The 22,751-nt window shown below is 43.8% G+C and overlaps 1 protein-coding gene across 17 annotated transcripts in view; it reads right to left on the bottom strand.

Moving 5' to 3' along the window:
* ATP10D (ATPase phospholipid transporting 10D (putative)) overlaps window positions 1-22,751 on the bottom strand; it is a 61,992-nt gene that overhangs the window by 18,732 nt on the left and 20,509 nt on the right. For all 17 annotated transcript variants that reach the window (XR_014171510.1, XM_081924353.1, XM_081924346.1 and 14 more), the window contains 10 exons: window positions 19,892-20,096; window positions 17,252-17,337; window positions 15,609-15,715; window positions 13,638-13,769; window positions 11,372-11,487; window positions 9,112-9,364; window positions 6,296-6,510; window positions 4,753-4,935; window positions 2,891-3,482; window positions 1,919-2,025 (listed from right to left, as the gene is read on the bottom strand). Coding sequence is in view for 16 of the 17 variants with exons in the window: in XM_081924353.1 (XP_081780479.1) it covers window positions 1,919-2,025; window positions 2,891-3,482; window positions 4,753-4,935; window positions 6,296-6,510; window positions 9,112-9,364; window positions 11,372-11,487; window positions 13,638-13,769; window positions 15,609-15,715; window positions 17,252-17,337; window positions 19,892-20,096 (1,996 nt within the window). In the remaining variant the exon portion in view is untranslated. The remainder of the gene's footprint in view (window positions 1-1,918; window positions 2,026-2,890; window positions 3,483-4,752; window positions 4,936-6,295; window positions 6,511-9,111; window positions 9,365-11,371; window positions 11,488-13,637; window positions 13,770-15,608; window positions 15,716-17,251; window positions 17,338-19,891; window positions 20,097-22,751) is intronic.

Below are 22,751 nucleotides of genomic sequence, written 5' to 3'. Positions count from 1 at the left end.
CTGCGGAAAGATGTCAAGTCCTGCAGGGCGCTAGTCTCTTGTGACAGAGCGTTCTACCAGATCGGGGCCGCAGCCGAAAAAGCCCTGGCTCTAGTTGAGGCCAGCCTAACCTCCCTGTGGCCCCAGACCTCCAAGATGTTTTTGTAAGAAGACCGTAAGGTCCTCCGTGGGACATACCAGGAGAGGCAGTCCTGTAGGTATGAGGGTCCTAGGCCGTATAGGGCTTTAAAGGTTTAAACCAGCACCTGTATGGTATGAGGGTCCTAGGCTGTACAGGGCTTTAAAGGTTAAAACCAGCACCTTGAACCTGATCCTGTACTCTACCGGGAGCCAGTGCAGCTGGTATAGAGCCGGGTGAATGTGATCCCGCAGCGAGGACCCCGTAAGGAGTCTTGCCACAGCATTCTGCACCCGCTGGAGTTTCTGGGTCAGTCTCAAGGGCAGTCCACGTAGAGCGAGTTACAATAATCAAATCTGGTGGTGACACCAGAGCCAACTCTTTCCTTCCTTCCTTCCTTCCTTCCTTCCTTCCTTCCTTCCTTCCTTCCTTCCTTCCTTCCTTCCTTCCACCTTGTCACTCTGAGCTCCTAGACTGGCCAGCTGGCAGTCAATGCACCCATCCCTGCTTTTTTATGTGTTTTCTGAACTGCACTCAACAAAGACGGTGGCCTTTGCTGCTTTCTCCCTTGCAGCCCATGTACTGGCTGAATTATTTCAGGCTGGATATAAACCGAGCGTATGCCCAGCAATGATACATGCACACCAAATCTACAGTATTTTGGAGGTGGCCCCGTGTCACTTACATAACTACCAAGCTGAGTATTTGAGAGAACGGGGGGTGCAGCAAGAATTAGAACATTACTTCATTTAAAGGGAATAACAGAGTGTGTTACAATGGGGCTGGCTACAGAACTATACGACTGAGACAGGCATCTCCCACTATTACAACAAACCCCCCAAATCAGTCAAGTTCCCTATTTTTTTGTTTCTCGAAGTGAGGTTTTTTTCTGGCACAGCACTGCTTGACAAATGCAATTTATGTCAAACCAAGGTTTTGAGAGCAAAATCCTGGGGAACGTTCAAGCTATGTAACCGCCTATCCTCCACTGCCATCTATTGAAAGTAAAATAACAGGCTTAAGATAACAACAAATCCCTCCTAAAAACTCCCAATATTGATACTAAAAAATTGCTAAAGAAAGTCCTGACACGTGCATGCAGTTTACTCGTTCATTTAAATGTTGGGCGTGGCTTCATTTAACCATCCCTTTGTAGAAAAAGAACTTGCCCTTCCTTTGAAATCAGTTTGTGATGGGAAACCATGTGGCCAGACCATATCCGTATGCTTTCAACTGTGGTTTGGACACAGATCAGGGGGAAAGATGTTTGAAAATTCTAAATATTCCATGTATAATCTGCTGACCAGTGCTTTGACTACATCCTAAACCAAGCAAAAGGTCCCCCCACCCAACTGGATGAACCTAAACCCCAGATCTGCTGGCTAGGAGTTAGGAAGAAACAGAGGGGCTTCTCCATCAGCAGAGAAGAGCTCGACTCGCAAAGGACCACAGCAATTGTGGAGCCTTCTGCTACACCCACAGATAGCTCTGAAGCTCTGATGGCAGGTCTCTGGAAGCAGCAACTGATCCTCCACCCAGTTTAGGAATGAACTGTAAAATAAGTAGCACCCTATTCTTTCAAAAATAGAAAAAACAGAATCGCAGAATTGTAGAGTTGGGAGGGATCGCGAGTGTCATCTAGCCCAATTCCCTGCAATGCAGGAATCTCAACACAATGGCCCCCCATCCAATCTGAAGCTCCACCAGACCCTGCTTAGCTTTGCAAACGTGCTAGTGGTTTTATTGCTGGCACCAAGGTTTTGCCAATTCTGTACCGTTAACCATTAAGAGAAATATCACCTTCATAGCTACACAGAGAGTGCGCAGTCCTTGTGCAGCATAATCATCCAAATGTATCTGAGTTCTCTCCTTAATTCTTTGCATCTGCGCGTCAATCTTTTTAATACCTGAGATTTGAGATAATGAAAAGCAAGAAATGTTAAATGCTCAACATAGGGGTCATCTATATAAAAGGATCAAATTCCTGAGGGTGGGCAGCGGTGGGGAGCTATGTAAAATATTCTGAGTGGGATCCTGAGATATAATAGGGGAATCAATTTTGACAGGTGTTACTCATGCAATCTATGGAGTCCAGTGCCCTGGGGCCCAGTTATGCTAAAATGTACCCAAATATTGTTTGCATTTTTGTGGTGACCAACGGTAAATAAACTTGACTGACTGGCCCTTGCATTTCATAGACTTTCAAAGACCTAAAGGCTTATGCTTATTTGGTTCTATGTTTTCTACTTGGTTTCTCATATTGTTCAATGCTCCGTATAGACTATATAAAGAGTTTATATTGATACTGCATTGTTGTACTTGGTCATCGTGTTGCCTTGGATATTAGTGGCCCTTGCATTGGGCAGGTCTTCTGCCTGGCGGTGGAGATTCCTTGAACATGAACGTGGTTTTCCTACAGCAAGGCAGCAGCTCATGTAAAATGTAGTGGCACGACTATTCCCTAGGGTACAATATCTCCATCAGAATACACCATGGCTAGAGGCCCAAGTGACCTCAGTTGTTAGGAGTGCCTTTTACAACCCTTAGTTTGTAAGGCCATTAAGGGCAGTCCTGGATTGAGATAGCCTGGCCACTGTTGTCCATGCACTGGCAGCCTCTAGATGGGATTGACACAACACTCCATTGGCTATTTCTCAGATTACGTACATCACTGGCCAGGTTCTTGAGGTTTATGAAACATCTGAATTGGAGGTTAAAGGCTTCTGTGTTTGCCAGTGTTTATTAGAAAGCTGACTAGAGCGTCCTCCATACCTGTTGGGTCTTTCTCCAGCAAATCCATCATGACAGAGTCTGCTCCTTTGGTGTACACGACGATGTGGTTCAAAATGGGGTGCCTCACCACAATGGACATCCGTTTGCGGACAGAATCGAAAGGCAAGATGTGTAGCAGCTGAAACGTTAACAGTCCCAAAGGTTCCAAGTGTACCGTCACCAAGTCGGGACTCCTGGACTGCAAACGGCATTGGTAAGCCCTGGCAGCGTAAACCAAGGCCGCTTCGTCAGGGCTTTCTGCTTCATAGAACAGATCGCCTTCAGGAGATGACCCAGCCCCGGTTCCGGGTGCCAATTCTTTTGATCTACTCGAGGTCTCCGTTTGGTCCTGCCCTGAAAGTATGGAGCTGGTTGGGCTTCCGGACGAAGAGCTTTGATTCGAAAGAGATGATGGAAACTTCACACGGAAAATGGACGGCTTCTGTGAACGCAAGCTTTCAGACTCTGATTCGGCTATACCTGAGCTTCGAGCGGAGGTGGGGCTTATTTTTCGGGCAGATAACTTATGGAAAATTTGCTTCAGGTCCATAAAGTGTGAAGTGGGAACTCGGTTTTTTGGAATCCATCGCCTCTGTAAAAACAGGAATAATAATAATAATAATAATAATAATAATAATAATAATAATAATAATAATATAATCAGCAGCCACAAAGGATACAATCCAAAGGCCTATACACAAAATAGACAAGCAAATCCTCTGTATTACAGCCAACACCTTTTAACGTGTTGAAACCAGATCCTAAGCTCCCGTAGAAAAGAAATGAAAGTTTAAGACTCCTATATGTTAAAGTATTGTTCTAAGAAAGATATGCCAATATGCTTAGAATAAAAATGTAAGGTATATGTATGAATGGGAAAAGAAAAGAGCTAAAAGTAGTACAAATAATGATACATTTGAAGGTGTCTCAGAAACTACAACTAATCCAGAATGCGACTGCCAGACTGGTGACTGGGAGTTGCTGCCCGGACCATATAACCCTGGTCCTAAATGATCTTTGTTGGCTCCCAGTACATTTCCGGGCACAATTCAAATTGTTGGTGTAGACCTTTGAAGTCCTAAACAGTTTTGGCCCTGCATACTTGAAGGAGCGTCTCCACCCCCATCATTCAGCCCAGACACTGAAGTCTAGCTCCCAGGGCCTTCTGGAGTTTCCCTCATTGCGAGAAATGAAGTTACAGGGAGCCAGGCACAGGGCCTTCTTGGTAGTGGCACCTGCCCTGTGGAACACCCTTCCGTCAGATGTCAAAGAAATAAACAACTATCTGCCTTTTAGACGACATCTGAAGACAGCCCTGTAGAGGGAAGTTTTTAATGTTTGGTGTCTTACCGTGTGTTAATTTGCATTATATATTCTGTGTCCAGGGCAGCTATCTACCAGCTCCATCTGGAACGCAGGCTGAGACCCTACCTGCCCGCAGACTGTCTCGCCAGAGTGATGCACGCTCTAGTTATTTCCCGCTTGGACTACTGCAATGCACTCTATGTGGGGCTACCTTTGTAGATGACCCGGAAACTACAACTAATCCACAATGCGGCAGCAAGACTGGTGACTGAGAGTGGCCGCCCAGGCAGAGGGCCTTCTCGGTAGTGGCGCCTGCCCTGTGGAACGCCCTCTCATCAGATGTCAAGGAAATAAACAACTATCTGATTTTTGGAAGACACCTGAAAGCAACCCTGTTTAGGGAAGTTTTTAATGTTGGATCTTTTATCGTGTTTTTAATATTTGTTGGGAGCCGCCCAGAGCGGCTGGGGAAACCCAGCCAGATGGGCGGGGTATAAATAATAATTACTACACACACATAAGCACCAGCAGCATCTCTAGTTTCTCCCCTGCCTTACCTTTCGCTGTGGTTGATCAGGCGTTGAAACAACGACAGTGTTGCAAATCGACAGAGCGATGAAGAATTCGGCGATGTACACTATCTCTGGGGTTAGCCCTACCGTCTCAGATATTGTATAGGATTTGAAAGTGATTTTCCTCAACTTCCTTTCAAGGAGTTCATCTGGCACAACATCAGTCTCCTTGTTGGTCAAGCAAAAACAAGGACGGTAAGGTTCTTGTCGAAATTACCCGTATTTTTCGCTCTATAACACGCACCCGACCCTAACACGCACATAGTTTTTAGAGGAGGAAAATCCGCAGGCATGCCACCTGTAGGCATTCCCTCCATAACACGCACAGACATTTCCCCTTACTTTTTAGGAGGAAAAAAGTGAGTGTTATGGTGCAAAAAATACGGTATCTTCCCCTTCCCCAAAGGTGGAATGAGCCCACGCTCCTGGAAAACCCAGCTTTTCAGAAATTTTATTCATTCATAACTCAAGTGCGCAAGCCAGTTCTCCAGCATCTCACAACCGTACAACAACAAAAATGCAAATCCGTACATTGCTACAACAGCAACCAAGTACTAAATTGTTTCAAAACATGACAAGGCAATCCGACAAATAACTAAATTTCATCAAATGACATTTTAAAGTCATCAGAAAACCAATGATGATTAAAACATAGCAAGTAGTGATAAATATAATGAACATTCCATTGTAACTGCATGCCAATGGAGACCGAGGCTGAAGGGCTCAAAGTTCTTCCTGCAAAAAAATCATCCCTTGCTGCAGATGGATTGCTTAGAAGAGTCTCGTGAAACAGCCACTGCCAGGTCACTTTTGGACTGTGAGAACTGCATAGATATGTAAAGGACCCCCGGACGGTTAAGTCCAGTCAAAGGCGACTATGGAGTTGTGGTGCTCATCTTGCTTTCAGGCCGAGGGAGCCAGTGTTTGTCCACAGACAGCTTTCCGGGTCATGTGGCCAGCATGACTAAACCACTTCTGGCGTAACGGGACACCGCGGCGGAAACCAGAGCACACAGAAACGCCATTTACCTTCCCACCACAGCGGTATTTATTTATCTACTTGCACTAGTGTGCTTTCGAACTGCTAGGCGGGCAGGAGCTGGGACAGAACAACAGGAGCTCACCCCGTCATGGGGATTCGAACCGCCAACCTTCTGATTGGCAAGCCCCAGAGCCAGGGTAGGCAACCTAAGGGCTGTGGGCCGGATGCAGCCCAATCGCCTTCTCAATCTGGCCCGTGGATGGTCCAGGAATCAGCATGTTTTTACATGAATAAAATGTGTCCTTTTATTTCAAATGCATCTCTGGGTTATTTGTGGGGCATAGGAATTCATTCATTCCCTCCCCCCCCAATATAGTCCGGCCCACCACATGGACCGCCCCTCAGTTGAAAAAGGTTGCTGCCCCCTTCCCCAGAGGCTCAGTGGTTTAGGCCACAGCACCACCCATGTCCCTGCATAGATATGTATGAATAGGTCAGCCAGACGCCCACACACAAGTCCCGCATAGGTTCAAGGAACACACTTACAATTGGGCTGCTGAAGGCCATTTGTGTCGTGCGTGATATACTAGTTCGCAAGGCGGAGGTGGAGCTAAACAAGCGGCTCAAAGACTTTGTGCTCTGGAAATAACCCGATTTGCAGGTGGAAAACCTTGACGGACGCTTCAAAGAGGAATATGAAGCGCGTATTCCTTCTTCATCTTCTTCATCATCATAATCTAGGTATGATTCTAGCCTCTTAGCTAGACAGACAGAGAGAAAGAGATCACCCGCATGATTCTTTAAAGTGAAATAATGAATCTATGACTGGTCCCATATTCTCAACCCAAGGAATTCAATGTATTTCTTAGTTATACCGCCACCTTTCCTGCATCACACAGCCTAAGGTGGTACGAAATAAACAAATACAGCCATTATGAGCAGCAGCTATGTGCCGCATGCCACCTGCCGCTGGTCTTTGTATTATGACCTTCGAGATACTCAACTGAACCCCCATTTTAGCAGTCCCAAATCAACAGTGAAAGCAAAGGCAAGGGATTCCTTATCCTTGTGGACTTCCTCCCATGAATCGTACAGTTGTACCTTGGTTTTCCAACAGCTTATTTCTTGAACATTTTGGCTCCCGAACACCGCAAACCCAGGTGTTTCTTGGAAGCCGAACATCTAACGCGGCTTCCGGCTGTGTGCAGGAATCTTCTGCAGCCAATCGGAAGCCGTGCCTTGGTTTTAGAACGTTTCTGGAAGTCAAACAGACTTCTGGAATAGATTCCGTTCAAGAACCAAGGTACGACTGTATTTGGCATTTGACATGGGGAGGGGGGAGTCAAAACTCAGATCTACAATCAAAGATCCTATTCTGTTTACCAAGTTACAGGATTACGAAGAGCTGCAAAACAACAAAAACAGTGACTTCCCACCTCTATTTTTTTCTTTCATAGCGGTCAGAAATATTCTGATGTGATCATAATATTCAGGGGTTGGGTTTTTTAGCAGGAACTCAAGGGAATGGAGTTTCCTTCCCTTTTAGAAATTAAATAATTGTTTTGTTGTTGTGGGATGGGGGGCTGGAACGGATACACACCCAATGCCAGAGCCAAAACAACAACAACAACAATTTTATTATTTAACCCCACCCATCTGACAGAGTTGCCTCAACCACTCTGGGCAGCTTCCAACATATATAAAAACACAAAATCCATTTATTTATATCTGTAATCCGTACAGTTGTGGCCATTTCTAATCCAGATCAATGTCTGCTTGAGTTTATTAATTACATATTACATTTATAATGATAATAATAATAAATTTTTATTTATACCCCGCCCTTCCTGGTTCAGAAAACTGGGCTCAGGGCAGCTAACAACAAATTAAAAACACTTAATTGATGCAACAAAAAACAGCATAAATGTGAATAACAATAAATTCAGAATTCAAAAATCAATTTAGGGGGGGGGGGGGAATCCATCCAATAAACATTAGATGATCACCAGGGCTAGCTGGCTAAATTAGTCCTATTTAGGCCAGCGAGTAGACCAGAGAAGAATTAGCTGTGGGATCCCAGAGAGGGTAATCTTCATAAAAAGGGGAGGGGGAGGGAAGGAAGGGGAATAAAAGATCAGGCTAAATTCAAGCTGAAAGCCAGGTGGAATAGCTCTGTCTTACAGGCCCTGCGGAAGGAAGTTAAATCCTGCAGGGCCCTGGTCTCATGGGACAGAGCATTCCACCAGGTCGGAGCCATCACTGAGAAGGCCCTGGCCCTGGTGGAGGATAATTTGACTTCCTTAGGGCCCGGGACCTCTAAACTATGATTATTCATGGACCTTAAGGTCCTCTGTGGGGAATACCAGGAGAGGCGGTCCCGTAAATACGAGGGCCCTAAGCCACAAAGGGCTTAGCCACTGCCCAGGGTGGGGTGGGAAGGCACTGTAGATGGGTCTGCAACAAACAAACAAACAAACTTCATAGTGAGTTCCCCCACCTTTTTCTCCAGAAAAAAGCACTGATAATATTTATACGATATGTGCTTGAATCTTCAACAATGCCATCTTTTGCTGCATGCATTTCCTAGCAGTATTACTGAAACTTGTACACAAAGCCTTCCAGAGTTAAATTTGATTTCAAACAATTTCCCAATGTGCCACTGGAGGGCATCGCCGTCTTCCTAAATGAACAGCCTCAGATACACCGGCCAGTTTACACGGGGACTGCGCAGTGAGTCATCCTCCGTTGTCATGGATTTGGTTTGTGATTTCATGCAGATTTAGGCCTTGCTGCTTGAAAGGGCAAACTTCTTCAATGATCACTGCAGAGCTAGACTGATTTATAAAGTACATCTAGTACACGAACGAGCACAGCTTAATTTACCCAATACAAGCCTTACTGATAAATATGTATATATATGATTGAATGGATGAAAACCTGCAGTATGCATGTTTACAGTTTCGTTTATGAATTTCCTTAGCATGCACAGGGCCCCACGGCAAAGCAGTGTGAGCCTGCATGGGATAAAAAGGCATCAGCCACATTTTTAAGAATTTTGTGTTTACAGGCCCAACATGCCTGTCGCTTTCTAGCTCATCCTTTTATACAAGTAATGAGCACAGAAGATGAAAAGGTGGACTAAAAAGTGGACTACTAAAGAGATGCCACGGGGGCTATAAGAAGGTGCTTGTCTCTGGCTCCCAATACGTTTCTGAGCACAATTCAAAGTGTTGGCGCTGACCATTAAAGCCCTAAATGGCCTCGGCCCAGTATACCTGAAGGAGCATCTCCACCCCCATCGTTCAGCCCGGACACTGAGGTCCAGCTCCTGGTACAAAAGTAGCTTTCTCCCGCAGCCTTACCGTTCTCTTCATGACCATATTCCATCCCCGCAATGCTGCATCTTCGGAAAACCATTTTGTTCTCCGTGAGGGTTCCGGTCTTATCAGAGAAAACGTACTCAATCTGCCCAAGGTCCTCGGCTATATTCAGCGATCCGCACCGGATCCCGGTGTCCGTCGGTTCATGGTACAAATCAAGATCATTCCGGATAAAATAGATTTGCCCCAATTTGACAAATTCAATGGAGACATAAAGAGAAATCGGGATCAAAACCTGTCAAGGCAAGAAGCGGATTTAGTATGGCTTGCTCATGAGGACAGATCCTGCCCTCAACTTCACCAGAAAATGAACCCGAAATCCTAATATGAGGGGGTAAGGTTGATCCAATAGGGATCACTGAGACTTAGCGGAATGAGACTCACATCTGGAGTTGGCTAGCGGAAGGGTGTATCTTGCTAAAAATCAACAGAACAGACAGTATGGCATTATCAAAAATAAGTTACCCTAGACCAACCACATCTGCTGTTTTGATAGTTACTGGTATGGTAGACCATGAGAAGGCCATGGGCATAGTGTATCTTGATTTCAGCAAATCATTTGAGAAAGTCTGTCATGGGCTTGCCAAGATTAATGTTAGGTTAACTCACAGCTGGTTGAACAACTGCACCCAACTACTGCTTGTTAATAGTGCTACATTAACTTGGATAAACGTCCCAAGTGAAGTGCCACAGGGTTCTATAAGTAACTTGGAAAAGGATGTAATAGAATAATAATAATAATAATAGTAAATTTTATTTATACCCCGTCCTCCCCAGGTAAGACCAGGCTCAGGGCGGCTAACACCAGATATAAAAACAATTGATTGAAATACAACTTAAAAATAAGATTAAAATGCAACATTAAAATGCAGCCTCATTGCAGTAGAAACTCAAATCAAAAACTTTTTTGGGGATGAAAACGTCAAGTCTTCACCAAGGCCAACTATCCAGACTGGTCCTACATGGGCCAGAAAAAAGCCAGGGAAGTCCCCAAATAGGAGTTCCATCACAGAAGGAGACAGGAAAGAGGGGGAGGGGATCAAGTTGATTCCAAGCCAAAGGCCAGGCGGAACAACTCTGTGTTACAGGCCCTGCGGAAAGAAATCAGATCCTGCAGATGTTTATCAGATCCTGTAGCCAGGTGTTTATCAAATATGTAGCTGATACAAAGCTGGGACAACTAGAATGGCAGTAGACAGAACCAGGATTAAAATACAAACTCAGACTGTTACCCAGTTATGATGTAAGTGTCTCCCCACTAATGCATGGGTTACGTTCACAGGTCGTGCATGTAGACGTGAAATCACATACAGTGGGGAACACTGTCTAAAAAGCCTGTAAACATCATCAAAACCTCTGGGAACCCTTGAAAAACACTATTAAAAATGAGCCTGAAAGGTTGGTGCAAATGCTCCTGGATTGGTAGTTTTTCTGCTCTTTTCAGGCCGTTTTTGCCCTTTCTGCACTTTTTAGCAGTTAAAATAGATTGATTTAATTATTTCCCGGCACTGCACATATATGCGCGGGAGTCGAACGCACGTAAGCGAGGAGACCTCTGTATATGCAAAGTCCTGAATTTAGCTACAAAAGAACAACGAAAACAAGTAGAGAATGTATAAAAGATCTAGGCCAGGGATTACCATTGTGGTGTCATCCAGATGTTGTCGACTATGAAACTTATAGGTGATACAGCCATCATTCCTGCCCATTGGCCATGCTGCCTATGGCCAACTGCAGCTGTAGGCCACAACATCCCAAGGGCAGCCCATTGGCTAATCCTGATCTAAGCATCTCAGCTGATCCTATGTTGACCATGAGCCACCCGTATAACGTGAGTGCTGAAAAAACAATAATCCAATTTTTGGCTGCTTTTCCAGAAGCACAGGGCCCAGATCATAAGAGGCAGTGGGTCCGTTCTATTTATAATTATTATTATTTCTGTACTTCTCAGTTGCATCCAGAGTACTGTCTCTGGTTTCAGTGCGCCACATTTGAAGAAGGGCGTGGAGAAACAAGGGGGTTTCCAGAGGGTTGAATGGCCATATGTCAGGGAAGTTGCACCTTGCATTACAGATCCTGCACTGAGCAGAGAGGGGCTGGACTAGACAAGCGCCAATGTCCCTTCCACGGTTCTACAATTCTTTTTAAAAAGCTCTGGAACACATCTACTAAATTCAAGTTACTTTGGCTTTCTAGTACGGTAGTATTAAAGAAAGCAGCACCAACCAATCCACAAACTTACCTGCAATAAAATTATCATTGTCCAGAACATAAAAAACGCTCCCATTGCTGGAGCAATTTGCTTTCCGCTACTATAGAGAGGTGGGTCTGGATGGGCACCTAGCCAAAACCCGTGACCTGTTTAAAAAGAAGATAAAGAATCCATTGACAAAATCAAATCTACGAATGGCACTGCGTTCCAAGGCAGTGACCAGAGTAGTACGGGCTTCCTCAACCTGGTGCCTCCTCCAGATGTTTTGGACAACTCTAATCAGGTCCTGCTGATCTGGAGGGCACCAGGTTGGAGAACACAGACAACAAAGTTATCAATCAGCTTCTAAACTGCCCTGGCTTTATATTTTAAAAATCATCTAAAAAATAAGCTGATGAAGGTTGCAATCCTATACATAAAAGTAAAGGTAAAGGTACCCCTGACCGTTAGGTCCAGTCGTGGACAACTCGGGATTATGCGCTCATCTTGCTCTATAGGCTGAGGGAGCCGGCGTTTGTCCACAGACAGCTTCTGGGTCATGTGGCCAGAATGACTAAGCCGCTTCTGGCGAACCAGAGCAGCGCTCAGAAACGCAGTTTACCTTCCCACCAGAGCAGTACCTATTTATCTACTTGCACTTTGACGTGTTTTCGAACTGCTAGGTGGGCAGGAGCAGGGACCGAGCAACAGGAGCTCACCCCGTCACGGGGCTTCGAACTGCCAACCTTCTAATCGGCAAGTCCTAGGCTCTGTGGTTTAGACCACAGCGCCACCCGCGTCCCCCAATCCTATAAATGCTCCCTTGTTAAAAAAAATCTCACTAGATTCAGCATGACTTTTTTTCTGAGCAAAAATGCCTCAGAGCACACAGTACTATTAACTTGCTATACTTTCAGAAACCTATAACACATTCAGATGCTGTACATTTAAAGCAAACATCCCCCCCCCAAAAGATGGGAATTGTAGTTTACCCCTTCACACAGCTATGGTTCCTGGCACCCTTAATGAACTATGGTTCCCAGGGTTCTTTGGGGCAGAGCCGTGCGCTTTAAATATACGATGCGGGTGAAAAATCATGAAAGGCTTGTGTTATGCACTTTATTTATACACCAGCAGAACAATGAAATAAGTATTCGAGATTTCAAAGCAGCTGCAGCTATATTTATATCATCTGATGCCTGATCATTGTAACCGGTGAATCAAACCTGGGAGCTTCTACAGGCAAAATATGTGCTCTACGTTATGATGGCAAATGAAGCCAGTGATAGTTTCATAGCAGCCCCATCTGCATTATACATTGAAAGCAGAATCAGACATTCAGCAAAGAACCTTGGGAACTGTAGTTTGTTAAAGGTGATATGAGAGTTGTTAGGAGACCCTTATTCCCCTCACACAGCTGATTTCCTAGAGGTCCCTGGGAAGAGGGACTGGCTGTTAAACCACTCTTGAGAACTGTTGCTGGGAACAGAGGCCTCCTAACAACTCTCAGGACCTTTAGCAAACTACAGTTCCCAGGACTCTTTGGGGGAAATCCGTGACTGTTAAAAGTGGTACAAGACTACTTCCAATGTATGGTGCAGATAAAGGTAAAGGTAAAGGGACCCCGGACGATTAGATCCAGTCGTGGCCGACTCTGGGGTTGTGGCGCTCATCTCGCTTTATTGGCCGAGGGAGCCGGCGTACAGTTTTTCTGGGTCATGTGGCCAGCATGACTAAGCCACTTCTGGCGAACCAGAGCAGCGCACAGAAACGCCGTTTACCTTCCCGCCGGAGTGGTACCTATTTATCTACTTGCACTTTGACGTGCTTTCGAACTGCGAGGTTGACAGGAGCTGGGACCGAGCAACGGGAGATCACCCCGTCATGGGGATTCAAACCGCCAACCTTCTGATCGGCAAGTCCTAGGCTCTGTGGTTTAACCCACAGCGCCACCCGCATCCCATGGTGTGGATATGGCCAGTGTAAACCATACAACTAAAAACGGCGCTTCAGAATAGAGCTCTCCATAAACGGGAGTCAAATAGAGGCCGCTTAGGATGCAGATCGAACCCCTATTTTCCCATCTGCAGTGTTGAAATAAGAATCAGCTGCCAGTCTGGTCAACCTCTGTGCATGGAATCCCAGTGGGAAGGGAGAGACGCCATTTTGCTTTTCACCTCAGTCAAAGTAAGGTCTTGGGACCCAAAAATAAAAATGCTAAACTCCATTAGGAAAACCCTTAAAACATAGAGTCCTAAACAGACGTATAGAGAGAGAATATCCTATTTTGTAGAGTGGATCTTAACTCTTCACTTACCCACGGCCCCTATAGAGCACATCACAACTAGAAGCAGAACACACCAGATGATGTCTTTGTTTACGCTCTTCTCTAGCTTACTTCGCTTGTACCGAAGCCCTGTGTTGTTTAACATTGCCTTGGTTTCGTGACCTTTCGACAACACAAAACACGTCGGAGCTTTTAATGCAAACTGAAACAATTAAAACTGCACCCCGCCGGGGCCAAGGATAGACACTGGTTGTTATAACTTTTGCAAAGTTTGGCCCCCGAGTCCCATAATTCTTACTAGATGCAAATGGCCACTTGGACTGGAGAAAATCCCAAAGGCCCAAATTCCCAACTTGGACGCCTGATGGTAGTTACGCAGAGTCAGCATATAGCATATAGCCAGGCAGAAATCAAAGCTGCAGAAGGCCTGTGCTAGCTTAAGGAAGTAGTTTGAGTTAAATAATGGGCTGGGGAGGAAGTTGTTTCTGCAGCCAGTCACACTGTGCCACCTGCGCCAGACTGAGTCCTTGGGCTTTCCAGTTCCCCATCGCTACTCCCATTTGACCAAGAAGTAAAACCAAAACCTGGATGCTATGCAAATAGGGGCAGGCTCTGTTCCCAGTGGCTCCTTGGAAAGAGGGCATTTTTGTTTATGGTGCCCTAGTTGTCATACACACACACTCTTATCTCTCCAGGGAGGCTAGCCTAGAGCCTAAGTCATTAACATCTCTTACATGCCTGGCAAAATCCTTTTTATTTCCCAAGGATTAACAACTTTACAGTTGTTGTTTTTTTAACCCACTATAATAAAATTATAGCACTGTGCTTTTTTTTGCTGTAAACTGTTTTATAGCTATGAAATCCCCAAGACATTTTGAACTGGAGGAAGGCACAGGAATGTTTTAAATATTGATCTTTATATAAAGAATTCTGTGGAACAACTGGGAGGAGAAGAAATTGATGTGAGGGGACACTGATTTTAGGAGCCTTTGCTATTTATTGAAGCTCCCTTCCAACCTTCACTTGGCATCATAATGGATTAATCCTCTACATTTAACAGTTACACCCCTAGAATAGACTTTATCGCACGAAGTATTAGGCTGCACCCAACCAAATCCTTAGAACGTTATTTTTATTATTACTTATTCTTTATTAAATTTGTGTCCCACCCTTCATCTGTAGATCACGGGACAGTTTACGACATAAAATTACAATATGAAAATTGTTATGTAGTGTAGTTTCACCCTGGGCCAACAGGGGGATACTGTATATAGTTTTCACTCAGGTCTGTAGATAGTTTTCACTCAGGTCCGCGGCAGTTATTTTAGGCGGGAACTCTGGGCTGTTGTTGTTACAATGTTGACAGCCGGCTGCCTATAAAAGCAGGCCGGCTGAGCTGTTTGCAGTCAGTTCTATTCCAGCTTACAAAATAAAGAGCTACTTGAAGAAATCGCTGTGCCGGCTGCTATGTCAACCCACAACTTAACACTGGCGACGAAGGTGGGATAGATGGACATCAAAGCACAGCCAGATGCGGCCAGCCTCTGAACTGAGCTGAATCACTGAGCTGAATCACAGAGCTAAATCACTGAGCGAAATCACTGGGCAGAACCAATTCAGAGCTGACTGTTCTGGCTAGAGCACTGTGTTCCATCCATACAACACATAGCAAAAATAAGAATGTTGACAAACCAATAAACCACCCTCCCATTTAAAAAGGGCATCAGATATCAATCAGCCCCAAGGCCTGGAAGAAGAGGAACATTTTTGCCTGGTGCCTAAAGATATGTAATGAAGGCACTGGCCGAACCTCCCTGGGGAGAGCATTCCACAGGAGTAGAATCCCCTGAAATTCATTGGCATAAATTAGCTGTGTCTATCATTTCAAGGGGTTACTCTGAGTAACAATAGGGGACAACCCTTTGTGTTTGCCAGGGATGGCAATGAACGACTTCATTTCTCAGGCCCTGCAAACCAGCGACATCTAGACAGGGCACTGACCTGCGTACACCACAATGCCAACAACAACTGTTGTATTTCTGATGGTGCATCCTCTCATCAGCAAGTTGTCCTTGCTCAGGCCCACTCGTTCATTATCTGGGTGCTCCCTGTAAAGACAAATCCAGCTCAAGATGCACTCATGTTCACAAAGGCTCCGCAAATACTGCCAACACCCACGGACAAGACATTCAAAAGAATATATCCTAGAGCACTCTTTGACAACCTGGTGCCCTCTAGATGCTGTTGGGCTGCACTAGCTAGGACTGATGGGACTTGCAGTCCAACCGGTGTCCGAAATTAGCCAGACGCCAGACATATTTTGCTTTCAACCACTTGCAACCAAGTGGATATGCCTGGGTGCTAGGACATTGCCACCATCTGGGGATCATTGGATCTAGACTGTTTTCATCGACTAATATGCCACCTTGTAGAATTCTATCAGCTATATTTTATCTGCACAAACGGAATGAATTTCTGGAACCAAATGGCTTTTTCCGTGCAGCCTGAGCAGGAGCAGAGACCTTTAAGATAAAGAGGGCGGAATACAACAAAATATATGTGGACTGTCCCAGGATCAAGTGACTTTCCTTCTTTCAGTTCTCAAAGCCGTTAACCCAGTTCAAGGCTGCCATCTGAACTAGAACCAGAAGTTCAACTGAGAATCAATCACAGCCAGTCCATCATTTGAAAAACAAGACTTTAGAGCTGTCTTGCCCTAAAACAGCAACTAAATATTCCGCTTTTGTGACTGCAACCTTCAGGAGCCATTTGTTGCCTAGATTATATATCTGATTTTCAACGAATTTGGAAGACACCAGGTTTGTGAAGGCTGTCCTAGAGCATCTCGCCTGCATTGAAAACATCTCCAAGTGAGGTGGCTTGGTGTGTTTGGGCTAGTCATTGAGAAGAAAGCTTGACAAGGGCACTTTCAGTGCAATCCCTCATTGGTGTTTGAATTGTAATACAGTGGCAATACAATTGTAATACAATTGTAATAATTGGTTCTCAAACGTAATCCGTTCCAGAAGTCTGTTCGACTTCTAAAACATTCAAAAACCAAGACGTGGCTTCCGATTGATGCAGGCGCCCTGGAAACAATAGCTGACAACTGCATTGAACGTTTGGCTTCTGAAAAACGTTCCAAAACGCTTACTTCTGGGTTTTCAGCATTCGGAAATGTTTGAGTACCAAGGTGTTTGAGAACCAAGGTAACACTGTAAATCAAATTCATTGGCAAACGGTGTCAGGCCGTGATACAAATACTTTGATAATGTAGCCCAATAATGTAAAGTTGCTAATAAGCTTTCCAACTTCAAGCTGGGAGCCTCCCTTGACTCTGAAGCCGAGGGCTTTCCATGGGATCAAGAGCTTGCATAGCTGGCAAACAAGATTTGCCAGGAAACCACTTTGACGAAGGAGTGAAGGCCCAAAAATTCGTCCTTGAAAGGAATCTGCTGTCAAGTCACATCCCATAACCATTTGTGCCTCTCATCCCAGTCCCTTCTGCGAGGGGAATAATAAATAGCCAGTAAGTGGCTAGGCGTGGCCTGAAGACTGCTAGCTGCTGCTCTTCACTTTAATACGAGTGCTATAATATTTTACCAAGCAGAGAGAGCAGACAGAGCTTACCCCAAATTACTTACATAAACCCCCGGAACCTGGTAAGATCATTGTTTGGCGCCTCACACTCTATCCTGCTTGCGAAATTTTCCGGATCAACTTCAGTTTCCTAGATACAAATTGGGGGGGGGGGAGAGAAGGGGGAAAATGGAGCTCAAACGTGGGATGCAGCAACTTCGTTAAAGTTATGTCTATCTACGCTGGTTGGCATGACAACCTGAGGTAAAAATCCAGGTACTGCTAAATCTAGATCCTCAGAGAACTGAGCAGGTTCACAGGAAGGCCTGCTTTCCCGCTTATTGGGTGCAAGAAAAAGTAAAACCCGCTCTGAGGTGACTGAGAAGAGTCTCTTGAATGACTGAAAAAAGGGCAGAAGTTGCTGGTACAGACCTCTGCCCAAGAAAGTTTGTGAGCCAGTGTTATCAGAGGGAAAGAAAATGGCTCAGACAGACCCAAGGCCTCACTCGGTTTAATCAAGCCCCATATGCCACATAAATAAGAATTGGTTGGTTACTTTTTGACATCGTGACAGAAATGTAATTGACAAATAAGCACTGAGAAGGGATAGAGATTGTAAAATTTCCGGAAATTTTGAAGCCATGAGGGAAAAACGTTTCCCCCCATAAAAAAATAGAAATTTTGGGAAAACTGAAGAAAAAAAAGTTCAGTGTGGAGTAGTTTTACAAATTGTGTGAAACACGGTGTATATAAAAGTATCATGCTCACAATAAAACAGGTAGCCACCCCCCTTTCCCTCACAAGCAAAAAACAAAAGCAAGAAACCATCAACATAAAAAATCAACAGATTTGCCCCTTAGCACCAACAGCAAATAAAGTTCATGTCCACCTCAATATTTAGGCTCCATAGAAGGTCTACCCTTTGAGTAGTGCTTAAAAAAAGAAAAGAAAGAAACAGAAGACACAACATATACATGTAGTTTATTCTATCTCATTTCCTGAACTACTGGTATCATTTTCCATTTCTTCTTCCTCTTCTTCTTTGTCATTTTTCTCATGGACTTCTAAAAAACGGCTTGGGAAAAAACCGGGGGGAAACCAGTCCCCCCCGCCCCCAATTTTTCCGTCCCCCCCCCCCCAGGCCTTCACATCTCTACTCAAGGACAGCTGGGGCAAAGCGTAAGGCAATTTTTTTGCATGCCAGGCCCAGAAGTAACCAACATCCAGTTACTGAATAGTAAGGCTCCAACTCTGTTTGAAAGAAAAAGGAGTGTGTGTGTGTTTTTAAATTGAATTTCTTATTATATATTACAAACCGCATGATGGTAAGAGAGCTTCTAAACAGTTTACAAAAATATACAACAGAACATTAAAACGATTGATAAAACACAGTTAAAAGCAGGTATTTAAGAGTATTCAAAATATGATTAAAGTCAACAGTGGTTAAAAGGAAGTAAACCGCATGCAGCTTCTACGTGTTCAGATGGGCTGGCCCTAATGAAAATGTTTTGAGCAGTTGCCGGAAAGAGTACAGTGAGAGCACCTGCCTGGTGTCTGTCGGCAGGGAGCTCCAAAGTGTGGGTGCTGGAAGGACTGGGGAGGGGGGACACAAACATGAGGGGGGAAGGTTATTTTTTCCCCACAGCGGTTTTTTTTCCAGGAAAAATTGGGGAAAAAAGTGTGTGGAATAGTCAAGCTATATCAAACTTCTTCTTTTTATCAATTTTTTCCAGGGGGAAATGGCTTTGGAAAAAGATCTGTCCCCCCCCCCCAATTTTTTTCCAGGCCTTCCCATCTCTAAGAAAGGAGGAGTTTTTATTTTTAAGGTAGAAGAGTCCACCTGTTAGTGACTCCTTTGACTATCTATCTAGTCATTGCATATGAGTGTATTAATATAAGGCAAAATATACATGGGTTGATCAGATCCTGTGCTGGACTATTTATTACATTGTACTCTCCCCTACCCCAATTATACAGAATACCTCTCCCTCAGCCACTGTTCTCCCCTCTGTGAAACGGGATATAGTATTAGTGCATCTCATAGTTGTGGGATAAATCACCTTTGTGGAGAGCTTCTTATGCAACAAAAGAACTAATAACGAGGAACATTCTCAGCGGCAGTGAATGTCCAAATTGTGGTGAATGTCAACATTCACCAAGGTGTGTGTGCCTTTGTGTGTGTATGCAGTGTTTTTTCTAGAAAAAAGAGGTGCCGGAACGCACCACAAACACCTCCATTGTTCTCTTATAATGGCAATGGTAATGGCACCCACCTGATAATAATAACAAATTTTATTTATACCCCACCCTCCCCAGCCAAGACTGGGCTCAGGGCGGATAATACCAGATATAAAACAATTGATTGAAATACAACTTAAAAACAAGATTAGAAACAGCATTAAAATGCAGCCTCATTTCAGCAGAAACTCAGCTGAGAGGTGCCGGAACTGAGTTCTGGCTGGAAAAAAAGTCCTGTTTGTGTTTCTGGAATGACATTGTGAATCACAAGGGTTGCTGCCAGAAGGAAGAAAATTTGTGTTGTTTTTCTGTGTGTGCTGAGAGGAGAGGTATCCTGGAGACAAAATGAGTAGAGCCAGGAGTCCGAAATCAGTACAAAGAGAGCTGTCAAAAACTATTGAAGTTTATAGGATTCCTCCTGATATGGATTATACACAGACTTTCTCCCAAGAAGTGCCCATTTATACCTGCTCGCCAAATCCTCTCACAACCTGTCTCTGTTTCAGGTTGGTCTCTCCGTCAAGGCTTGATGTTTCAATGTGACAGATCCCATCTCCATCACTAGTATATATCAGCACCATGTCAGCGGGAATTTCCTCATTACACAACAGTCGGATAAAATCACCAACTTTAACATCTTTCCAGAACTTCTCGACATATGCCTTTTTATTTCTGGGGAGGAAAAAACAGGAAGGGGGAGGCGCAAGACCCATTTTTTAAAAAATGATAAAACGAACTAGAAGGAAAACACAAAAAGCAATAAACCACCACGCATTAAAAAATCCATCCGTTTTCCAAACCTTTTCAGCAGGGGCCAGTCCACTGTCCCTCAGACCTTAGGGGGGGGGGGGCTGGACTATATTTTGAAAAAATAAAATGAACGAATTCCTATGCCCCACAAATAACCCAGAGATGCATTTTAAATAAAAGGACGCATTCTACTCATGTAAAAACACACTGATTCCTGGACCGTTTGTGGGCCAGATTTAGAAGGCAATTGGGCTGAACCTGGCAAGACTCACAGCATTCGTAAGGGGACAATCGGACAAAAAATTCTTAAAAGAATGGGGATGAGCTAAAGAGTATATGAAAAAACATTGTTCTGGAATAAGCATACTGGTATGTAACGAATGAAGCTTTGCAGGGTTAAAGAAAGAGAAAAATGGTGCAAAAAGTAGAAAGATAGAGGTAATCTACATTACACACAACAATTTAGAAAGAGTAAAAATTTTGAGGTCTTAGAACAAAGGAAGTAAGTCAATATCTGTATATGTACATAATGATTAGAATGATGATATGGTTTTATTTGTAGATGTGTGTTTTTGTTTGTTCGTTTTTCTATTGTTTTTTTGGTTTTTTAAAATTGTTTGTACTGTTTTATTTTGGATTCATTGTTTTTTATATGTCCATTATATCCACAACCACAGGCCAACCCCTTCCTCCAAATTCTGCCTTAGCCCTACTATCTCTGTGGGCTCCACCACAGAGAACTAGTAGACTTCTTACTGACTGTAACACAATTAGTGATAGCTCAACAATGGAGGAACCTGGGATACAGCAATGTTTGAGCATCTCGCCAGACACGGAAGACCAATTATAGAGGCATAACGAACAAAGACATTTTCCAAGAAAAATGGACCCCTTTCTTTATGTTAATGACCAAAATCAAGACCTCGTTATACCAACTGCTCAACATCCTCAGTGGAGAGGTTAGGTTAAGTAGTATGTTTGAATGTGTATTTGATTTTTAGAACAAGCACCTCCATATCCAGAGCACACCACCCATTCCTACAATCCCCTCTCTGCTCATGTCCCCATCACATTCAATCCTTGTACAACGATTTCAAGGGCAACTCTACCCACAAGACTTGGGTTATGAATGAATGAATGAATGAATGAATGGATTTATTTTGGTCACTGGTCAGGTGGTGCTGTGTTTCAGTGTTATGTGCTTTTTTAAAACCTTATGTGCCAACTTTTAAATGACCGGCCTATCTGACAATTAGAAGTCCATCCCTCACAACGGTCTACTGAAGTTTTTTTTTAAAAAAAACACTTTTGTTTTTATTTTTCAAACTTTTAAAAATGATTTTACTGTGTGGTTTTATGTATTTATATCGTTGTAAACCGCTGCGATACATTTCTACAATACAGCGGTACATAATTATTTTAAATAAATAAATAATCAAAACCACTTGAGCTCCTGTAGTTTGAATGCTGGAGAGTTTCTCGTCCTATTCTTATTATGTAGCAATAAAGGGCAATTGCATTTGAGAGACCTGCTCCTTCCAGATTTGATTTTCCTGATACTCCAAATGCAACAACTTGCTTAGAAATTGCATGCCACTGCTCTGTCAGCCAGAACTTGGCATTTGTCAGCATCATGGAAATAATATGTAAACAAGACGGAAAGCGTGTTAATTATACTTAAGTAGAATATGAAAACTAGCTGAGACCCAAAGGCTCGTGGTATATTTGTTTGTTTTTAAAAAAGAGGATAGAGGAACCATTGCACAAACAAACAACAGGTTTTTCCCCCCTTGGGGTCAAAAATCTGTATCAGCAAACATTCAACAGACTGCAAGCCTAAAAGGAGAGGCCACAAAGGACAAGAGGACATTCACTTTTTTGTATTTTCCTGCTCCCAAAAAGGCAAGGGAAACAAAAGCAGAGAAAAGGAGGATGGAGGAGCAGCACAGCCTAAAAATATTTAGTACAAGTCAGTTGCCTACTTCCTTTCCTAGATGGTTATCACTGGTTTTCTAAGCGGACATAAAAATCAATGTGCAAAATCGATACAGCAGTATAGGTACAAAACACACTAAAGCTGCATTAACGTCTGCCAAGAGCCTCTTGCCTCCCAAAACAATACCGTTAAACTGTAATTACCACTTTTAAGCAGCGCACATTTCCTAAAACAGATAATGAGTTCAAGGCCCTATCAAGAGCTCAATCTGAAAATATTTTAAATTCAATTTGCACACAGCCAATGTTACGCATGTTAATATACACTCAAAACCAAATCTTGCCTTGAAATGTGCAAAGCCAGTATGAAGGGGAATCAAGGGGCTGGTATCTGTGGCACCCTCCATACCTGGCTGGTATTTCTGCATTTTGCAGCCCAGTGTGAAGGAGAGCTGGATCCGGTGCAATGTGTATTCCCACCCCACTGCTAAGGCAGGTTCATTATCGTCTGGGAAATGTAGTACAGCACAATCATCTATAAAGAGCGAATTACCAATTGCTTCAACATATAGCCAACCTAAATTATGTCTCCTGAGATGCAGATTGGGATTCAAGCCCTTAAACGGCAGCAAGGTGTGGAGC

The sequence above is a fragment of the Podarcis melisellensis genome, assembly GCF_964234715.1.
Source record: "Podarcis melisellensis genome assembly, chromosome: 9".
In the NCBI taxonomy this organism is placed as follows: Eukaryota; Metazoa; Chordata; class Lepidosauria; order Squamata; family Lacertidae; genus Podarcis; species Podarcis melisellensis.
This window is presented reverse-complemented; position numbering and strand designations above follow the sequence as displayed.